This window comes from Eupeodes corollae, chromosome 1, assembly GCF_945859685.1.
Source record: "Eupeodes corollae chromosome 1, idEupCoro1.1, whole genome shotgun sequence".
Lineage (NCBI taxonomy): Eukaryota > Metazoa > Arthropoda > Insecta > Diptera > Syrphidae > Eupeodes > Eupeodes corollae.
In genome coordinates this window covers 158,348,270-158,370,497 of record NC_079147.1, presented here as the reverse complement: position 1 = coordinate 158,370,497, position 22,228 = coordinate 158,348,270, and the positions used below count along the sequence as shown (strand labels likewise).

Below are 22,228 nucleotides of genomic sequence, written 5' to 3'. Positions count from 1 at the left end.
AATTGTTCCCCAGTGCAACGCTTCTATGCTAGTCTTCGACTTTAACATTTCCAAATCCCATCTGAAAGATACCCTTAACTTTTTCCCTTTTTGAGTCCGAATTCCTCATCCCTTTTAATTTTAAGTCTAATAAAATCAAAATTGTTAGTTCTTGTACATTTAAGAGCTTTTATGTAGGCTTTGGGGCCTTTATGAATTAATGTTGAAACAAAATTGTGAAGTTGTTAAGTGTTAAGTTAAGTTAAGTTATGTTAAGTTACAGCTTGTATTAAGCCGAATAAATAAAAATTGAAAAAAAACAGCTGTGCATATGAAAATCTATAAATCAATAATTAGTTGGATAAATTGTTTTGCTTCATAAAAAAATTAAGTTTAATCAATTCACCTAAACGGAATTAAAAGTTTAATTTGTGTAATTTTCAGAAATGGGCAGTTTGGGACTTTTTATTTCAATTGTAAGCAGAGGAATAAAAAAATCCTCAAACAGAGACTGTCCTTTCTCAGACGAGGAGCTCGAAATTAATATAAACAAAGTTTTATCGTAATAAGAATAAATTGTATGTAATATTTTATTTCTGTAACAGTATAGAGTTCCTTTAGTTGAATTACAAATTATTTGTCCAAAGAAAACTTACCGCAGTTTGCACTTCTCGACTTGCTAATAAAAGATTCAGTTTCATAATGAAATTTAAATTAAGAATAGAAGGAGAAAACAGAAAATAAAATCTAAAATGGCGACATTTCCAATGTGCAAACTGTATCAAAAGTGAGACAGCTATATTCCTGCATTAAGGCTTGTGTATGTTTATGAAGTAAGATCTGTTTATGTTTATCGATGAAGTTAAGATCTGTTTCGTTCTGAACTTAAGAGCGTTCTTCCACAGAGACATTTAAGAAAGTATTCTTCCCCTAAAAATGTTAATAATCTTTTATTTATAAAACAAATATTCTAAGCAAAAAAAAATAGTTTTTACTTCCATTTTGCTAACAACAATTAACAAACCAAACATCAATTGTATAGAATGAATGCGTTCACGTGAATAGAAGAATACCGCGAACAATTACCGACGTTACCGACATACACAGAGTCACTTCCAATGTATAGCAGAATAGTGATTATTGAAAATTCAAGAAAAGCACCCCTCGGTACATGAATAGCAGAATAGAAAACTGTAGCAAAATTTAAATGAAAATATTTGAAATAAACTTACCGAGAAAAGCAGGAATAGCACCCAGCGGCATCACAAACAAACTGACCAACAAATCTGCAATGGCCAATGAGAAAAGGAAATAGTTCGTCACATTTTGCAGTTTCCGGTCCAAAGCAACTGCCAAGCAAACCAAAATATTCCCCAAGCCACCAGCAAAAATGAAAGCAATCACAAAAAGGAATATCCATTCGTAGCCATGTCCTTCTCGAGTTGAATGATGTAATCCGGCATTATCCGTAGACCACATTTCACTAAAATTACCGCTTCCATTATATGCCAATGTTCCACTTCCGGCTATTGACGACTGATTAAGCATTGCAAACGAATTCAACCACCAACCAAACTCTGTACTTGGATTTAAACTTAAAATGCACTCGAGTTGTCGACTGAGCAATGTGGAAGAAGAGGTTAATGGTGGTGGCATCATCACAGTGGGACTTTGACTGGGATTGGGACTGAGACCGGGATTGAAAGACAAGTTCTCAGATAAATTCTCAAATATCGATCCGATAAGACCACTCGGCTGAGAGCACACAAACGTCCGACTTTGTACTAGATCACAATTGACACTATTATTAGTGGCCACCATTACCGCCCCGAGTGTTGGCAATAATGGCAGCTGATTGGTTACGAGATCAGGTAACTTTGAAACGACTAAATTAAATTCAGACACTGGATTTATGACATTACGAACTATGAGCGTGGTATTGAGGATGCAATCGTGGGCATATGAATTCAATGTATTTTCCATCGCATCGGATGCCCATGCCAGGGGTTGACACGCGAAGTGGGCGCTCTCCGAGGAGCTATGGAACGATTCGAGTATGCATTTGTATGTATCAGTCGGCGGCGGCGGTGGTGGTGACAAGGATAATGTTTCTGTTGTTGTTGAAGTTGTTGTAGCTGCCGTTGTTGTTGTTGTTGTTGCTGCTGCTGTTGGTATATCTGATTTCGTAGAGGTACACAGGATATCTGGACCCCAGTATGAGGACCATGTTTCGTTGGCCACTCTGCATAAGTAGACGAGGTCATCAAAGATGTGGTTCGCCACCACGGTTGTGTCTGTCTGTCGCATGATGGTATTTTCTGGCTTGGTTCTTGTTGACAGTATTGGATTTGTATGTGATAGGGATCTGATGGTGTTATCGAAGGATGTTGCAGTCGACGACATGGATAGTGTTGATATTGGTCCTCGACCATCATATCCGTGCGCACCCATTTCATTATCAAGCCTTGCGAAATGATTCCTTATTGACGAGTTATTATTAATTATTATTATGGCCAGTACTTGTGATGCAGTACTTAATTTAAATTTTAAAATCGAAAATTGAAAGCTGCAATGGATAAAGAAAAATTTGTATTAAAAAACAGTTTAAATAATCAAAAACATCATTCTTTTGAAGATATAAATAAGTTTTGCTTTAAAAAAAGGATATGTAAAAATTGTTTTTAAAAAGGGTATTTTTTGTACGATATTATTTTTGTGTTTCCACTCACTATAAATAATGAGACGTCAAAATGAGTTTCCTCAAAAGAGACCAAATTGACTGAAAGTGAAGTGATTGTTTCTCCTTTGTCTAACCTCTTACTTTTTAATGGAGTCTCAAAGTTGAGGGGTTTGAGCTCATGTCTTACTATTCCAAAAAAAATAAGAATATATTGAATAAACAAAGTCAACAATACAATGTTAATGTTTACGAATGGCTACCTCTATGGATTTGTAACTTCAGATTTGTCTGTCAGTCTGTCCATCATTGTCATGCGGTATCACTAAAATCATCAGGAGTTCTTTGAGTGTTTTTTAAGTTGGTTTTCCTTTTATTTTATTTCGAAGTAGTTAATGTCAATTGGGTTAAGTATAATCCCCTTTTATAAAAGAAAACAACTTGGTGGGAATTCTGTTGATGTTTTATCGCAATCTAACTAAAAACCTCTCCTACTTTTCACATGAAGAAATAAATATGGCTATGAGGATTTTTTAGTTTATTTCTTCGTTTTTCAAATTCTCTTATTGATAGGAAGACAAAATCACCTATAGCCAAACAAAATTAAAAAAAGCGTAATACAGGGTTATGTATTTTTCGATTTCAAAAGTAAACGTTAATGAAACATTTATTAAATAATTTTGTTCATGATATTTCTTTTTTATTATAAAGTTTGAACGATGGCATTATGTGTGAAATACTACTTTATTTAAATGCCCACCACGCCAATTGTTGCAAGCATCGATTCTTTTGTGGTAATTTTCGACCAATTTTTGACACATATTAGAAGGTGTCTCACCCATAACTTGACGAATGTTGCTTTTTAAGTGCTCGGGTGTTAAAATTGAATCTGCATTGAGACGGTCTTTCGTGTAGCCGACCCACAAAAAAAAACCAGCGGTGTCAAATCACATGACCTTGAAGGCCAGGCTATATCGCCACAACGAAAAATTACGCGGCCAAGAAATGTCTCTAGCAATAAAGACATATTCGCTCAAGTTGTGTTGCTTGTAGCACCGTCTTGTTGAAACTACATATGTTCCAAGTCGTATTCTTCAATAGCTGGCAAAAAAATTTCGGATACCATATGACCAAAACGCTCAAATTGACGGTGACAGCCGATTTTGAAGAAGTAATGTCTAAGCACACCTCCGTACCAAAGAGCGCACCAAACAGTAACTTTTTGTGGATGTATTTTTTGAGGATTCTCAGAACTCCAAATACGAAAATTTTGTTTATTAACATACTCGTACTTACCAAATGAGAAATGTGCTTCGTCACTGGAGAAAATTTTGATCGAAAAATTGCAGTCCACCGCCTGTTGTTCAAGCACCCATTCGACGTATCTTCGACCGAGAAGACGCGACGCACGTTTTGAATGGTCTGGTGGCTTCAGTTGTTGTGTGATCTAAACTTTATATGGATGTAGGTGTAGATCCAAATGCAAACTACGCCATAATGTTCCGTAAGACAGTTCTTATTCCTGAGAACGACATGAAACAACAACAGCGATATTTTCAGTGGTACAAGCGTCACGGTGATGCACAGGCTTTACAATTTCTGTAACCAATGCAGTTTCTTCAAATTTCTTCATAATTTTGTCAATTGCTTGTGTAGTTGGACGATTATGTAAACCTCTCTTCTTAAATCACGATTTGTGGCTGTGGCAGAATCAAAATTGTCGTAGGAGGTTTTTAACAATTTTGAAAGTAGAAGATGGTAAGTGCCTTGGACTGTCATGCCAGAGGTCTTGGATTCAATTACTGCCTGAGCCATCTAAAATTTATTTTCACGGGTACTGCCTCTTGCGAGGAATTGACAAATCCTACAAGAATCCTTGTCATGAAAAGTGTTTTCTCAAATTAGCCGTTAGGGTTTGACTATAGGTGCCCTCTATCCGTGAAATGACGCGCACATGACTGGAATGCTTCACAGTTGTAAGTCCCTAAGCACTAAGTCGATAACCGCAACTTTAATAGAGTTTTTTACTGTGAGAGTTTCGTCGTTATACGGCTACAATAGCAAGAGACTGCCATGTCCTTTTCCAATCGAGTCTCTAACAACCTCTTAGGAATTCCAATGCTTAGCATTGAAAACCAGTGGCAACATTTCTTGCACCTATATGAAGTGCCGGCTCTGAAGTGATAGGTTTCACACGACCACAACAGCGAAACCCCTGGTTTAACGACGAATGCCGGCAAGAACACGCAGCGAAACAAGGGGCATACAAAACGGCATACAAAAGGAGAGAGGACCACTAGCTTCTTTAATGAAAAAAAAGAGAGCATGAGAAGCGCGCGATCGAGTAGATAGAGGTATGTCACAACAGGAATGAGATTCGTAAATTTTACCAAAAGATTAAAAAAAACTCCCAAGAGTACCAGCCACGAACCAAAGCCAACGATCACTCAACCTCGGCGAAGCAGATCAATCATTCGCTCTAGCCCACCTCGACGAATTAAAGATAGCTATATCTAAACTGAAGTTAAACAAAGCTACTGGAGCAGACGACATCGCTGCCAAACTATTAAAAGCAGCAGGCGATGACTTGGTAGGGAGCATGCACCAACTCATCTGCAAAATATGGTCTTAAGAAAGCATGGCTGATGAGTGGAATCTCAGCATAGTTTTTACGATTCATAAAAAAGGAGACCCTCTTAATTGCGCCAACTACAGAGGCATTAGTCTCCTTAACATTGCATATACTCGTAAGATCCTCTCTGCCGTATTATGTGAACTTCTGAAGCCATTCGTCAACAACCTGATGGGTCCTCATCAGTGTGGCTTCAGACCAGGAAAGTTCACTATCGACCAAATATTCACACTACGACAGATCTTGGAAAAAACCCAGGAGCTTAAAATCGATACCCACCATCTCTTTATCGATTTTAAAGCCGCGTATGACAACATCCGTAAGGTAGAGCTATACAGAGCTGTCAAACATATCCGTTTGTGCAGAATGATGATGGAGAATGCACGCTGCTCTGTCAAGGTCGGAAAAGATATTACCGATGCATTTGATGTCAAAAAAGGTTTTAGACAAGGCAATGCACTGTCATGCGACTTCTTCAACATCGTTCTGGAAAGAACTTTACAAAACTCAACCGTCAACACTAGAGGCACAATCTTCCAAAAATCCATCCAATTATTTGGATACGCAGATGATATTGACATAATTGGAAGATCAAAGCGTGATGTCAGTGTAGCTTTTTTGAGCTTTGCGACGGAAGCGAAGAAGATGGGTTTAATGGTCAATGAGGGCAAGACCAAATATATGCTGTCGTCAAAAAAGGACACTGAACAACGACGTCTTGGACAAAACGTCACCATGAACACCTATAACTTTGATGTAGTTAAGGACTTTGTCTACGTAGGCACCGCTTTAAACACAGGCAACGACAACATCACTGAAATCAAACGAAGAATAACTCTTGCAAATCGGTGCTTCTTTGGATGTAGAAGGCAATTGAGAAGTAAAGTCCTCTATCGAGCATCTAAAATCACCATCTATAAGGTACTTATCATCCCGGTTCTCATTTGTAGCGCTGAAGCCTTGACCCTGTCAAAGAAATATGACAGCGTCTTAGGATGCTTTGAGATTCTTCGGGTGATTTTTGGTGCCGTATGCATAGATGGAGAATGGAGGAGAAGATATAGCGACGAACTGTACGGGCTGTTCAACGACACTGAACTAGTTAACAGATTTAGAGTCCAACGGCTATGATGGCTAGGTCATGTACAGCAAATGGACATCAAAGCTCCAGTCCGAATCCAATCCCGAGGAGCAGCAGAGGAAGACCGCGACTGAGGTTGCGCACGAAGGTGGGTGAAGACCTCAACAAACTTGGTGTGCGAAACTGGAGACAGCTACCTGCCTGGAGACGCATGTTGGTTGAGGGCCAGGTCCGACCCAGACTGTACACCTTAAGTAAAGTAAGTAATAATTGTCCACAGCTTTGTAAATATTGACTACAACATCGGTTTAGAAAGTTTTAACATTAAAGCAAAATTATTTTTAGAAATTATGGTAAGTACTCGTATAAGCAGTGAGGTTTCATGAACGAAAGCTTTGAAAGCTTAAAGACATTAAAAGCAGGTCAAGGTTATTATACCTTCATACTATCAAGTTTTTTTGTTTCTCCTGAAGAAATAACTTTGCTATGCTTGTTAAATTTCTGGAAATTTTGAAGTTAAAAAAGTATTAAAGTTCGATTTTTGAAAAATTAAATTATGATTTAAATTTTTGTTTGTCAATTATAACCTAACGATTATGGTTAAATTGTATACAAATTTCCAGAAGTGCACCAAAACATGTTATGTTTATATATAGATAATAAATTTTACATTTTTCTATGAACATAAATATTTAACTTATGTGTATAGGAAAAATTAGGTTTTCCTTCGGCTTTTTTGGTCACTTTGATCGTGGCAATGAAACAAGGTTGTTACATTAACTTTTCCCGACGTTTCGGCAGGGGTTGCTGCCTTCCTCAGGGGAACTTTATTGAACATGAAAAATAAAACACATAGTACAATATTGTGGACAACAAGAATAAGAAAAAACTTACAATTTAACAATTAAATTTTAAAACAATGTAAAAAAAACACTTCTAATTAAGAAGTTCAGTCTATAACTACAAAAAAACAAAGAAAAAAGCTCTTATGAGGAAACAAGTGAGCAATATACAGATGATATACTCTGTGTGTCTTGCTTGCGATTCATATTGTTTTTGTTGTTCAGGATATGGAGCGTTTCGAGTGTATATCGCTTGGAAGTATGTTTTTCCGTTTGAAGAACTTTAACACAATCGAAATCCGGAGAATGACCTTTGTCTATTGAATGGGCCGCCAATGCGGTTTTAGCCAGGTTATTGTTTTTGATGTCAGATTTGTGGTTGGACAATCTTTGGCGCAAGAATTGTTTGGTGGTTCCGATGTAGCAAAGGTTACATGTTTCGTCAGGTTTACCTTTGCAGTTTATTTTATAAATCACATCAGTGCGTTTATCTCTGTCTATTTTGGTCTTTAGTTTGGTGAAAAGGTGTCTAATTGTCTGGTTAGATTTAAAAGCCAATCGGACATCTTGGATGTTTTTGGTGACAACTTGCTTAAAACTCTCAGCCAGTTTTGGAACGTAAACAATGCTTTTGAAGTATCCTTTGTTGTTATCCTCACTTTGTTGTTTAGCGCGTCTGCATTGTTGTTGTAAAATTAAGCCACGAATAATTGCTGGCGGGAAACCGTTGTCGCTTAAAATTTTGGTCACTTTGATGGTATTTGAATGGTGGAATCTTACGTCACTTAACGTAAAAACTTTGTTAATTAAATTGGAAGCTGTGTTGAAGATTATGTGTTTGGCTTGGTTGGACCGGAAGTTGATCAGACGTCCTGATGCTGTTGGACCCCTGATGGGGTTACCCATTGGCATTCCAAAAATTTGTTTGTAGATAATGTCCTTAAACTGCAAATAGTTGTTGTCTTTTAAGCAAAAATCCATGATTTCAATAAATTTAGTTTGGCTGATTTTGGTATGTCTGCTAATCGTATCCCATTTCTTTTTAATAATATTAATAGCCAATTGTACTGGGATGTTAGTAAATAATGAAATAACATCAAACGAGACCAATACATCATTACTTTGTAATTTAACATTTCTCGCTTTGTCAACAAATTCGTAAGAATTTTTTACAGTGTATTTTGTTTCATTCGTCACTGATTGTAAAATTCTACCAACAAATCTGGAAAGCTCATAGCATGGTAAATTCAAAGATGATACAATTGGACGCATGGGCATGCTTGGTTTGTGCGTTTTTGGTAGTCCGTAGATAGAGGGAAGCTGCGCGGTGTATGTTGTCATTTTGTTCTTTTCCTTATCGTCTATGTGGTTGTTGTTGTTGAGCCACTTAACCAACTCATTGTTTCGGTTTTGTAGTGTTGTTGTTGGGTTATGTCTAACACGCCAATACGTACTTCGGTCAGAGAGAAGTACACTCATTTTGTCATCGTATTCATTACGCTCCATCGCTACAGTCACATTGCCTTTGTCCGCTGAGAGAATAATAATATTTTTGTTTCGCTTAAGGAAAGAGATAGCTTGTTTGTTGACATAAAGCACATATTTGGCAAACTGGTCGCTGTTTTGACTACGTTGAAACGAGTGCAACATATTGCCATACTGTGCTCTGATCAGTTCTTGTTCCTTTTCGTCTTTCACTTCTCGTATTACTTCTTCTCCATCAGCTATTAACTGAAACAGAGGGAATGTTTTTTTGTCTATTGGTAGCGCAAATTTTTTTCCCAATGACAAAAGCCATTTAATTTCTAAAGGAAATTTTATGGTGGTTCTGTTATCAAACCATTTTTCGTGGAATACGATGTTGAATTTTTTCCACAGAGCTGATTTTAAGTCGTCTATTTTATGAATGTTCGTTTGTTGTTTACTATTGTATATGTCTTGAAAAACTTGTTTTTGTTTCGTTGTGAATTGTTTATATTCATGTGGAGATAAATTTTCTTTGATGCGTTGGTCATGGAAGCGGAGTGAATTTTGTATGCGTTTAAGCTTGTGGTGCATTTCCGAAATTTCAAGGTTAAGCACTTTCATGTGGAATTTAAGTTGAATTTTGTCATAGATATGGTAAGATTCTTTGCTGGAGAAAAGTTGTTGTGTGCTTTTAGACGAGTTATTTATATGATTTGGGATTAGTCCAGATTGTCGGCAAATGAGAAGAAATTTGAGGGATTGTTTGTGTGAAGCTAATTTTCTCTGTGAGTTACTGTATTGTTTCATGTTGTCACAAACTTGTCTGTCGTATTTATATTTAATGTGTTCATAAAAGTTCTTCATTGTGATGTTGTCTTCTGCTCGGCAAGCCGTCCGATGTTGAAATTAAAAGATAATGTATTGACCAATGAATATATACTTATGTGTATAGGAAAAATTAGGTTTTCCTTCGGCTTTTTTGGTCACTTTGATCGTGGCAATGAAACAAGGTTGTTACATTAACTTTTCCCGACGTTTCGGCAGGGGTTGCTGCCTTCCTCAGGGGAACTTTATTAAACATGAAAAATAAAACACATAGTACAATATTGTGGACAACAAGAATAAGAAAAAACTTACAATTTAACAATTAAATTTTAAAACAATGTAAAAAAAACACTTCTAATTAAGAAGTTCAGTCTATAACTACAAAAAAACAAAGAAAAAAGCTCTTATGAGGAAACAAGTGAGCAATATACAGATGATATACTCTGTGTGTCTTGCTTGCGATTCATATTGTTTTTGTTGTTCAGGATATGGAGCGTTTCGAGTGTATATCGCTTGGAAGTATGTTTTTCCGTTTGAAGAACTTTAACACAATCGAAATCCGGAGAATGACCTTTGTCTATTGAATGGGCCGCCAATGCGGTTTTAGCCAGGTTATTGTTTTTGATGTAACAACCTTGTTTCATTGCCACGATCAAAGTGACCAAAAAAGCCGAAGGAAAACCTAATTTTTCCTATACACATAAGTATATATTCATTGGTCAATACATTATCTTTTAATAAATATTTAACTTAATTAAATTTTCGCCCAGGGGTTTGATTAAAAAAAAAACATAATGACCATTAAAAACATGAAAACTCTTTAATATTATCTGACAATAGTAGTTCCAAAAGTGAAAAACTTAAAGTTTACATACAGCAATCGCCAAACTAATAGGAACAAAACCTTATTTTAACTTAAAGTCGAAAATTTTAAATATCAAGATTTTCTAATTGGTTTCATTTAGATTCCATAAAAGAAAATAATAGGAAGGATTCCAAATCAAGTGAACAAACAAAACGTTTTAATAAAAAAAAAAACGGTCAAATATATTTGTATATTTTGAAAATAAAGAGGTGTTACATTTAATCTGGTAGTTCGACTTTTGTCCTAGACTTTTTTTTCTTCTGATCTTATTAATAATCCAAGCTTTTCACCTAGAGTGCCGTGATCAAGTTCATGTTCAATAGTCAGAGTAATCACGAAATGTCCGATATTTAAAAATTGACTACAACACGTTTTTTACAAACAATGTACTATAAATACCTCAAGTAAAATAACAAAACTAAGAATCGCCCGTGTTAGTGACAAAATGAATTAAAAAAAGTTAACATTCAATATCAAAGATTGGAAAGCAACGTTTTTCAAAGCCAGAAAACTATGTTTGACTGATCGTTTTTAACAAAGTGAAAGTTGATTACATTTATATTTATTTCTCATAAACCATCTTTTTGAAAAACATTTGAAGATCAGTATTTCAACGATATAATAATGATTCAAATAAGATGGGGCGATGTCAATTACTCAAATTGGCCACAAAAACCAGGCGATTTGACACCGCTGCACCTTATGAGGCTACGCAGAAGAACGTGCACACCACGAGTTATCCCTGAACTCTAAAAGCATTAATAACTAATATTACTTTAGTTATGGGCAAGGTACCTGCCAAAAAGTGGTTTAAAGTTCCTCAATAAAATGTCACGATCCAAATCTTTCAAAGTGAATTTGTGGAGAACTTATTACAAAAACAACTGATTAAAGTTTTTTTTAAGATTTTGTATTTAATATATATCAGGATATTTATTTTTATATTTCTTTACTGTAAACAAAATTTCTTATGTTCTTCATTGTTAGAGTGTAGCTTGTTGTATTAATTCATGAGCTATACTACTCATTCAGCGATGTTGTTTTTACCACTCTCATATTACACACTAAATGTTTTACTTGATTTTACAGACTGTCCTCAGGCCACTGAATCACATTTCTATTCAGGAACTACGAAAAAAATCCCGTTATATTAAAGAACCGGCGAATATTTACGCTTAGAAAAACCTCCAACCTTTTGATCTAAATATTGCCAATGTCAATAGTTATTGGTTTTAAGGGATTCTCTTCTCCTTCTATGTATAGTGCTGAAACCATCTTTCTTTTTGTTTCATTGGAGATCCCATCATCGAAAAACACAAAATTCTTCCGACAAGTACCAAAAGTGCCCAAGAAGCTTGTGAAACAATTTTATTTATTTCCTTGTGGTTTTTCAGTAGTTCCAGATGATTTTGTAAAGCCTCTGTCTAATCGGAAGATGTTATTCAGACCTTTACATAAACTCGCACAACAATTAGGCGAATGTCGATTATTTCTTGTTGTTCTCTCTTTATTAATTTAAATTGATTCCGAAATATCCATATTTTCAGAAAGTAAATTGCTTTTGACCTGCACAAATTGATAGATAGATTCTTTATTTTGTCATCATGAAGCTTAACAAATTGCAAACTTATAAGAATAAGGACAATCCGACTAGCTGTTTATAAAAATTGTTAAGTAATTTGAAACATAGCGTCTGGAGCCTTAAATCACATTTGTTTCTTAGAAACTTATTAAGAAAAAAATAACGTTCAATTCCAAAATTCCTTGTAATCATCTAGCGGCTGGAACCCTTGCAGCTGGGATTTGGCACTGGCAATCATTTCTTCCTTGATGTCATTAATTGTGTCTGCAGAAATTTCATTCGACAAGGCTGTTTCGTATTTTTTTCGATCCATGTTGGGCCAATGTTTTTTGAATCTTTTAAAAATAAGTATTCCTGGACCCGTTTATCACTGGGACCAGTGATCTCGTGACGGCTGTTTCCAACATGCTCTCGTGGATGTGTCCTTTTCCATTTTTGTTTATCAAGTAGAATACATGTTCAATTCTTCTTCCTGTATTGACTGATGTTGTGTCTCTAACTCCCCGTTCAACAACTGCCTCATAAACTGCATTTGCAATTTTTTCAGCAGTGCCAGAGCTTAACTTTCGTACTGCTAGAAGTTTGTCTATTCCTTTACCAGAAACCAAAATAGGAAGACGATCAACGATTTCATGATTTCATTTTTTGACGACGCTTTCCAAGCTCACGGCGAATAAAATTTGGATTTACGTTGTAATCCGATGGATCATATACGAGATGACTAAGAACGGGAGTCAAAACCAATGCTGCATTGCGATCACCTGCTAATTTTCGGTCCATTGTTTCTCTCCGGCCTGTTATCGAAGGTGGCACTCTGTCTAGATGGTGAAGGATTGGAACTTCACTGCTATTTAGGAACGGTCTTTGATGATTATGAAGATTATGTTCAAAAGTGCTTTAAGTTGGCCTTTGCCTACATTTATTTTTAACATTGGCATTCGAATATTTTCTAATTATGGTGCTAAAAAAACTGAAATATAATAGTGCGATGTTTTGGGTGTTTGGTAAGAAAACAACCAAAGTCAATTTTTGCGAAGGTGATATAGAATGCTTTTAAGGAGGAAATTCCAGGGAATTAGTTTAAAGAGAAACTGATTTTTTTCAGATTAAGGTTCTACTAGTTGTAATTTGGGCTGGCAAGGTTGATTTTCAAGCCCGGTTTTTCCGGATTTTCAAGGTTCTTAAGATGAAACCAGTTGACGAGTTGGGAGAAATTAATTTCCAAGGTTTAAACAAAGGTACGATTTTTTATTGAATAATTTGGATATGCTTTTCATAAGCACCTTTTTTTACCCTTTTCGTGACGTGTTAGTTCAAGCTGAGTTAAAAAATAGCTAGAAAGTAAAGAATGTGCCCATTATTTTGGCCATAACTGTATACATACGTAACACATGTATTCATACATAAATCAGCAGACAAAATTATTGTTGTCAACAAAAGAAACTAAAATGAAACCAAAAACAAAAAACTGCTAAATAAAACAATTTCTGTGAAAATAAAAAAGGAACCAGATGAATTTAATGTTTTGTAGAACTTTTATTGTAAGAGTTTGTGTTGCTGTGTACTTTCCAAGGATCGTATGTAATTTAAAAAGCACTTGAATTTATCTTTTATTCAATGGACTTTTTCCATCGAATTGGTGCACCACATTGTCACAGCTCTCAAAATTTCTATTTAATTCATTAAACGGAACACAAAATGAAATACAGTAGACTCCCGGTAACGTGAATTAATAGAAACCGAGCAATTTCATTTTTGTGAAGTTGTTGATGCTAATGTAGGTGTAGTTCTTTGAGTACACTCATATCCGTTGGGCTTACGTTTACACCTTCCGACCATTTCAAAGCTTTTTATTAAAAATGTGGATTGTTTTTCCAGAATACTGTCTTCGCTTTCACTTTCATCACTTATAAAAACCTCACTCGTTTCGAATCTGTTTGGAAGATTATCAGTCTATTCATGGATATCAGCAAATAAAAAACTAACTTGGAAGCACATTAATTGAATCAAATGAGTTACTGCACAAAAAAATGTTCAAACTTTTGGATTAATTGCTTGAAGAAGTTTTATGGTGCATTCTGTTGGGAATTTATTGGGGCTCAAATCATTTGCGTCAAAACAGGTAGCGGAATGTCCCCTTCATCCCCTATAGAGCTTTAAATGTTCGCCCAGCATTTTGCTATTGTTACTTTGTCAAGACGTAGCCAAGGCGAATTTAAATAGCCAATACCGTCAATTTCTTTAGGACTTTAATAACATCAATTCCTGTGGCTACAATTGATGCCAAAAGGCTGTTTCTGTAGAAAATTTGTTTAAGTCTTATGAAATTTTGATCCATTGACTGTATCAATGGCGTGGCGTTTGGATACATAAACATGGCAGTTATAATCGTCTGATTTCAATTCATTTTCGAGAGGATGAGATGAAGCTTTAAGCCCTTGATCTTTTAAAAAATGTCTGACCTAAAGTACAAGTTTGTAAACATTCTTAAATTAAAATCCGTTTCATTCCTGTGGTACGAAGGAATGGTGAAACCAATTTTTTAAAAATTGCACTTGACATCTATGAGTAGTACCCGTGGCGGGGTGGTTAGTGTGTTGGGCTAAATCTTCGGTCGACAAGTCGTCTCTCGAGCAACAGCAAAGTTTTCTAAAGGATCATCAATAGGGCTTTGACTAAGTGGACTGCGGACAACAAAATAATTCCGGATAAACAGTTCGGGTTCAAGCCGGGTCATGACACAATTCATGCTGCGTCTAAACTCGTTTCTGATATCCAATGGAATAAATCAAAACAACAATGGACAGGTTTTGTTCTGGTTGAGTAGGAAAAGGCCTTTGACACCGTATGGTTAGTGGATTTTTACCTAATACTGAGCAGGCTTGGCATAAGCAAACCATTATTGTATATAATTTATGTTATGCTTAACGGTAAAAACTTTGTTGTCAAACGTGGTAATGTAACTTCTAGCAGAACATTTTTAATTAAAAATGGTCTTAAACAGGGAGCGGTGAATTCACCGATTCTCTTCAGCACTAACACCAGCAATCTGATAGGTAGTCTTACAAAGGCAATTGCGTACGCCGATGATCTAAATGCGTACAGAACGGCCCGAAAAGTTGAGGTTATTAGAATTCTCTTGCAGCATGATTTCGACAAGATTCAGCGATATTGCGACGACTGGAAACTGAAAATAATGTTCCGGACCCCGTTGGCTAGGGCCACAAGGCATACGTGCAAGAAATGGCGCAAGATGGTCATCATGGTCATCTTCACGGGCAGCCATTAGCGAGCAAAAGTGTAATGAAGTACCTTGGTATGTGGTTAGATCAATATTTATATTTCTACAGACATATAAATGCTGCTCTGACGAAACGGCTGTTTTTTAGCAGTCGGTTTAACCCCAGAGTGAAGGTAATTTGCTACATGGCCGATGATCGTTTATGGTTTTCTTGCGTGGTTTAACGTTGCCCTTCCCAGATGAAGAAGTTTCGGGTGTTCGAGTGGCAGTGTTTACGACGCTGTACCGGCTTATATCGAACAGCCGAATCTTCTTACGTGCATTACTATTCCAACGAGGTCCTATACAACGGGGCTCGAATCAACAGAATTGAGAGCGTTCTATCCGAACGACGAGTATTTTGAGAGTGCACACTTGAGCGCCTTCATTCCACCAGTGGCATTCCTCTTTTTAGACAGCGGTCTGATACAGAACTGATAGAGTGAAGCAGGAGAACCATTTTTGGTGGCTTCAATCGGTACTTGAGGTTTTAAGCTTTGGCCGGCTTACATACTTGTTTTAAAGTTTTAGTTATTAGATAAAAATAATAAAAAATAATAAAAAAAAACATGGAAGGAAGGAAGGCTGCAGTGGTTGTTCTAGATTTAAGTAGTTTATTGGTAGAATAGTTAACAACAAACTTCTCTATCTAGCTCGGTACCTAGCTAGATATCTCCAATTGCGCACTTCAAGTTTGTGGAGTCACTCTACTCTTGTGCCGCTTGATCAGTGGTCTTTGTATACTGCGCTATCCTGTGGGCATGGATTCGGAGACTTTCCAGGTAGTCTTTCTAGCTAAGTTTACAAAGCTGAACAACCCGTGCAACCCGTCGTTCCATCTTCTCCTCCACTCACCTTCTTGCATACTTCTGCCGCAGATCACGCGAAGAATTTTTTTCTCGAAACGACCCAAGGTGATTTCATACGCTTTTGTCATAATGCATATAGCAGGACGGGGATGGTGAGGGCATTTTATAGTGACAATTTGGTCGCTCGAGAGAGGGCTTTACTTCTCAATTGCTTTTTTTGGTTAAATAATCAGAGGTTATCAAGAGTAATTCTTCGTTTGATCTCAGCACTGGCGTTGCGGGCCTAAGACAAAGTCCTTAACTACCTCAAAGTTACGTCTGTCGATGGTAAGGTTTTGACCGTGGCGTCGGTATTGTAGGTCCTTTCTTGAAGACAGCATGGCCGCCTCTTTCTCAATACTCATAAAAGCCACATTGACATCACCTTAAGTTCTTCCGATTATGTCAAAGTCATAAGAATATGCTAGTAATTGAAATATAGTCCCTTTAGTGTTTGCGTGGGAGCTCTGTACTATGATTTGAAGGACGATGTTAAAGAAATCACATAAAATTGTCTAAAGCCTTTTTTTACATGGAATGGTTCTGTTAAGTTATTTCCAACCTTTATGAAGCAGCACAGATTCTCCATGGTCATCCTGCACCTACGGACGAGTTTAGAAGGGATGCCAAAACTAGACATGGCTCTATACAGCTCGTCTCTGTAGATGCTGTTATATGCGGCGTTGAAATTGACGAAGAAATGATTGGTGTCGATTTGATGATTTTGGGTTTTATTCCAGGATCTGCCGTTTTCGATTGTGCATTTTTCTAGTCTAAAATCACACTGATAAGGAACTACCAGGTGCTTTACAATGTCTTTAATTTTGCTTATTAGACTTTTTTAAGGGATCCACAAGTTCAGCAACCATTTGTCAATCAAGTTAAAATCACTTTGAGCATCATTAATTTTTGAATGAATAAAATTAGCTTTTTCTTTAACAAATATATTTACTGTTGTTTTTGTTAAGGCGAGTCTACTGTACAAAGATAGGATGCCACAGAGCTCTAACTATGATGTTCTTTTTGAGTATACGTAGGTACATATACATTTCTTCGAGTAAAATAATATTTACAACCATTTTAATTAAAACACGAAATATAAAGATTCTAAATCGAATTTCCCAAGTTCAACTGGTTTTAGAAAACCGTCTCTAAAACATCAAAGCCAACCATCAAGAGTGGTAAGGTTAATATGATCAAATTTATATACCTAACCTTTCAATTATAATTGTTGAACGAAATAATTTAATTCACGGAATAGACACCATTCAAAGAAATAAAGTGATGACTTGTCATAACAAAAGTTCTCTATTTTTGTCTCCCATCATCATCATCTCGCCGTTGAGCTGTCAAAAAGCGTAAGTCATAACGAAGCCTCACATCAAAATAATAAATTTTGTGTGTTTTGCTAAAATTAACAAGACTCACCAATCGAACCAATCAATTTCAAATATCTACGAGTATGTAAACTAAATTATTTGAAATAATTTTCAGCTTTTGATTGACCGTTTCGCCTCAAAAAAAAAAAGCAACTTGATGATTTGGCAATAAAAATATAAAAATATAACAACCAAAATCATTTAATCGTAACAAATTAATTGCATAAATGACCGCAAAACCGCACATGAAACTTGGTCTTAAGTGTGCTTGTTATGTGTCTGTATATACATAGTTAAAGTTTACAACATACTGCAAAACATTTTAAGTAACTGAAATTATTTTACTTGCTCTTGTGGGCAGATATTGGATTTATTCTTTTTTAAATCAAAAATGTATTTATTTACCATGAACTTGAGTTCCAAACGAATTTTTGAATTTTATTGCTCTTATAAAAGTTTGCGACTTTATCTCGAATCTCGATTGGAAGATATTTTAATATAGTCAGTGGAAAACATGCTTAAAATGCCTTGAAAATATGTATTCGGTTCGGGAAAGATTTCATCTAAAGATTTGTTATGATTGATTGATTTTCTATTAAATACAAAAAACTTATAAGATCTTACAAAGAAATCTAATTTTTGAAGTGAATTTGTTTTGGATGCTCTAGAACTGAGATTAAAATACGAATATCAAAAATAAAAATCACCCAAAAACAACAAAATTTACTCTTTCGTTAAACTAATGGCTGATTAAAAAATATAATGAACGTTTCACATCTATTAATTTAATATAAAAGCTTTGAATCTCTAGAGAACTAAAATGAAAAGAGTTTCTGTAACGTGTAATTTGTGAGTGCCACACTACAGTTTCTTCCAAACTTATTTGTTTAACTTAATTTGTTTTTATTTAATTTGCAGAGAAATTATGGACTTAAAGCTCCTATTTCCTTAAATTTAAGAACCAAACCTTTTTCTCTATCTACAGATTTTAAGTTTTCTTGACTGTTTTTTGATACAAATATTTTCAAAAGTTCACGCAAAACAGTATTTTTGTTAGCCTCCCTTACAGAACGTTTAAGAACACTTTTAAGCTGTTTTGAAGAACTCGTCTTTTTATATACTTTGTGCCTGTATCTAACAACGTTCTAAATAATGCATATTATCCGGTCCGTTGGAAAACAGCTGTGGTACATCCTCTTCCGAAAAAGGGAAAGCACAACTCCAATCCAGCGAATCTCCGGCCAATAAGTCTGCTGCCAAGTATCAGTAGGTATTCGAGAAGGTTATAAATAGAACTCCGTCCAAGTGGGATTAAAACAACACAAAAATTCCGGATAATCAGTTCGGCTTTGAGGCGGGACATGACACGATTCATGCTGCGTCTAAGCTTGTTTCTGATATCCAGTTTAACAATTCTAAAAGACAATGTACGGGTGCTTGTCTGGTTTACTTGGAGAAGGCCTTCGGCACCGTATGATAAGAGGGTCTGTATCTAAAATTAAACAGACTTGGCGAATAAAAGTTTAGTAAAGTACCTTGACATCTGTTTGGATCAGTACTTGTATTTCGACAGACATATAAGTGCTGTTCTGGCCAGAGCTAGGGGAGCATTTGCCTGACAAAACGGTTGTTTTTTAGCAGCAGTCTTGACAGCAGGGTGAAGGTGATTTGCTTCGTGGCCCTTATCCGGCCGATGATTGCCTATGGGTGCCCGGTATGGTTCAACGTTGCTCCATCGCAAATGGAAAAGATTCGAGTGATTGAGAAACAATGTCTGCGACGACGTTGCGTTGGACTACACAGAACACCAGAGTTGGAGTACAAACATTACTATTCCAACCAGTTTCTATACAACAGAGCCAACATAAACAGAATAGATAATTTCTTGCTGAAAATTGGTAGGGGTCACATTGCGAGAGCGATGTCATCGACTAACAGCTTAATTACCCCAACAATGAGCACTACGAAAGAGCACGTTTAAGTGCCAACATTCCGCATGGAGCATTTCTCTATTTAGACAATCGAGGGCTAATACAGGATAGGGAGGCGGTTCCGCTTATCTACCACGTCAGCCGTTAAACTGTAGATAGGTGACTCCTTTACAACCGAGACGTCCCCGCACTGGACGGAGCCGAGTGCCTTCGGTTCAGTAGGACTGTTTCCGATAGGGACCGAAGGGATAGGGTGAGGCAGTAGATCCATTTTTGGTGGCTTCAAATTGAGAATGTCATTTTGGTCATCTTACATAGGTTTATGATGTTATGATGAAATAAAAAAAAAAACAGACAAACACCTTTAGTAAGGTTTTTTGATTCTTATTTTTTTTTACTGCTATGGTAAGAAAACCACAAGCGAAATTTTCTTGAGAGCCCTTTCTGTATCTTTCTGCTTTATTATTTGCATAACAAAATTCATTTGAAGTCGATATCTCTTCTGGTTCTTGAGCTACGGACGACGAAAAAACCTCGCGAACGTACGAACTTACGTACACTCGCAGTTACAGACATCTTTCTAAAAATCATATATTTCCACCTTGAAACGTCGAGAAATTTCAAAATTTTCAATTTCATATGGGAAGTTAAAAATTACAATATGTATAATTCCGTGCCTTGCACTTTTAGCAGCAATTAATTATTTTTGACTAAGTGTGCAATACAATGATTCACAATCCTTACAACATCACTCAATCTTTCAATTATTTGCATTGCCGCTCGATTATGACAACCATAATCACGAAAAGTGGCGACGTTCACGCAGTGCTTAATTGCTAAGTAATTCACTATCGTAAAGGGCAATTAATTAATATTATTTATTATTACTTTAAATGACAGCTGAGCTTGAAGGGTGTCAAATGTAACTATACGAAATAATTGAACCTATATTTTTTTAAGCTGTTTTACCTATTGGCAGCTTTTACAATTTAACCTTCTACTAGTTCAACCTATTTGATTTTAAAAAATAGCTAAAACATTGACTAAACCCCTGATATATTCTACAGCAAGTGCATGCAACTTCTTTGAACACTTAGCTTTTTTGTTATGAGGTCTAAGAGCTGTTAGATAATGAAGAATCTAATTTGTTGACAGAGTATCGAATTGCAAATATAACATGAAAGAGATTTTGCTTATTGGAATATTAAATGGATTTGGTTTCCGTACGTGTTCATTAAAAGTTTTCCACCGATTTGCTCACAATTGAACCATGAAGCGTGTAAATCTAAACTACATTATATTATGTACCTACATACCCTTGTAAATTAATATTTTATTTTTCATTGAACACTTTTTAACTCCGTTTTACAAGAAAAAATATTTTTACAAACTATCTCTATATTGAGATGGTCTTTTTTTATAAACAACAATTTTAATGATATGGAGCTGAATTATTATGTTATTTTATGCGCACAAAAGTTAATAACAATGTTTTTATGTTTTTTAAAATAATTTTAAAATCGCTGAATATTTATTTAAAGAAGTGAAAAATACTATAAATAGTTTACGATTTAAAACATTCGGAAATCAGGTTGTAGCGTTGTCATTTAGACTTAAGGGAAAAGTAGGGTAGGTTTAGGCAGATTCGACACTTTTTCTGTAGATTCACAACAGCTTTTATAAACAGAGAACATATTCAATATTTATGTTTCTAGTCCATTTGAAGCTTTTGATAGTTCGCACCAAGGAAGTTGATGTTTTTTAAAAAAAATTTATTCACCCGTAACATTTAAAAAAACTACCTTCAAAAGTGGAAAGTACCACATGGATGGGGCAATTTCGTCTTCAGGGAATGGCACTTTTAACATTAAATCAACTTTTACAAAAACAAGAAAAAAGATTGTTATAGCAAACTGCTTTATTGACTTCAAATTTGAAGCTATTGTAATCGGCGCGATTTGACGACGTTTCAAGGTCCCTAGATTCAAAATAAAAGATTTTTAGAGAGATGTCTGTTTATGAGTGTGTAAGTCCGTTTGTACGTCCGTACGTTCGTGACGTTTAACAAATGTTGTTATACTAATAATAATGCAGGAAGATGGAGAAAGGACTCCCTAAAAAATTGAGTGGGTGTTTTTTTACCTTAGCAATTTAACCCGTGGAATGATGGTTAGTGCGTTGGACTGTCATGCAAGGGGTCTTGGGTTCAATCCCGGACTGTTCCACCTTAATTTAAAAAAATAATTTTCGCGTTTACTGCCTCTTGTGAGGAATTGACAAATCCTTCAAGAGTAATTCTTGTCATAAAAAAGTGCTTTCTCATATTAGCCGTTCGGATTCGGCCTAAAATTGTAGGTCCCTTCCTTTCCTGACAAACAGTACTCGCACACAGTAATGGTTGACAGTTGTAAGTCACTAGGCCCGGGTTCACAACGGACTGTTGCGCCACCCAATTTAATTTAATTTAACCCAAAATATCTCACGAATTACCCTAGACATAGAATTAAATTTTATATTATATATTGTAACGTGATACCAAACATATATATTTTTGGAAAAAAAAATCAAATAACTGTTTTCTTATAATTCAAAAAAACTGAAAAAAAAAATATTTGCCAAGTTTAATATTTTACGAACAAGAAATAATTTTATCTCCAAAATTATTTTATGCTACGAGTTTCGCCATCTGGTAATATTTTGAGAAAAAATAAATTGGCAGCATTTTTACAAAAAGTAAAAAAGAAAACAAAATTAGTAAACTAATAAACTAGTAAAAAATGATTTTTAAATCAAATAACTTTCTTAAAAATTAGATATATTGGCTATAAAATAAATTTAAT

The 22,228-nt window shown here is 35.6% G+C and overlaps 2 protein-coding genes across 2 annotated transcripts in view; both read right to left on the bottom strand.

Annotated features, from left to right (window-relative positions):
• Positions 1-22,228, bottom strand: part of LOC129939306 (dopamine D2-like receptor) — a 203,282-nt gene that overhangs the window by 84,980 nt on the left and 96,074 nt on the right. Inside the window, exon 2 of the mRNA XM_056047282.1 lies at positions 1,212-2,545. Coding sequence (XP_055903257.1) covers positions 1,212-2,430 — 1,219 coding nt within the window. The 5' untranslated portion in view covers positions 2,431-2,545. The remainder of the gene's footprint in view (positions 1-1,211; positions 2,546-22,228) is intronic.
• On the bottom strand, positions 2,519-10,108 carry LOC129946222 (uncharacterized). The gene is made up of 3 exons (XM_056056341.1): positions 9,816-10,108; positions 7,494-9,746; positions 2,519-2,545 (listed from the first exon to the last, which is right to left on the bottom strand). The coding sequence occupies exons 2-3, from the start codon at positions 9,540-9,542 to the stop codon at positions 2,519-2,521; spliced, it is 2,076 nt and encodes a 691-aa protein (XP_055912316.1). The 5' UTR covers positions 9,543-9,746; positions 9,816-10,108.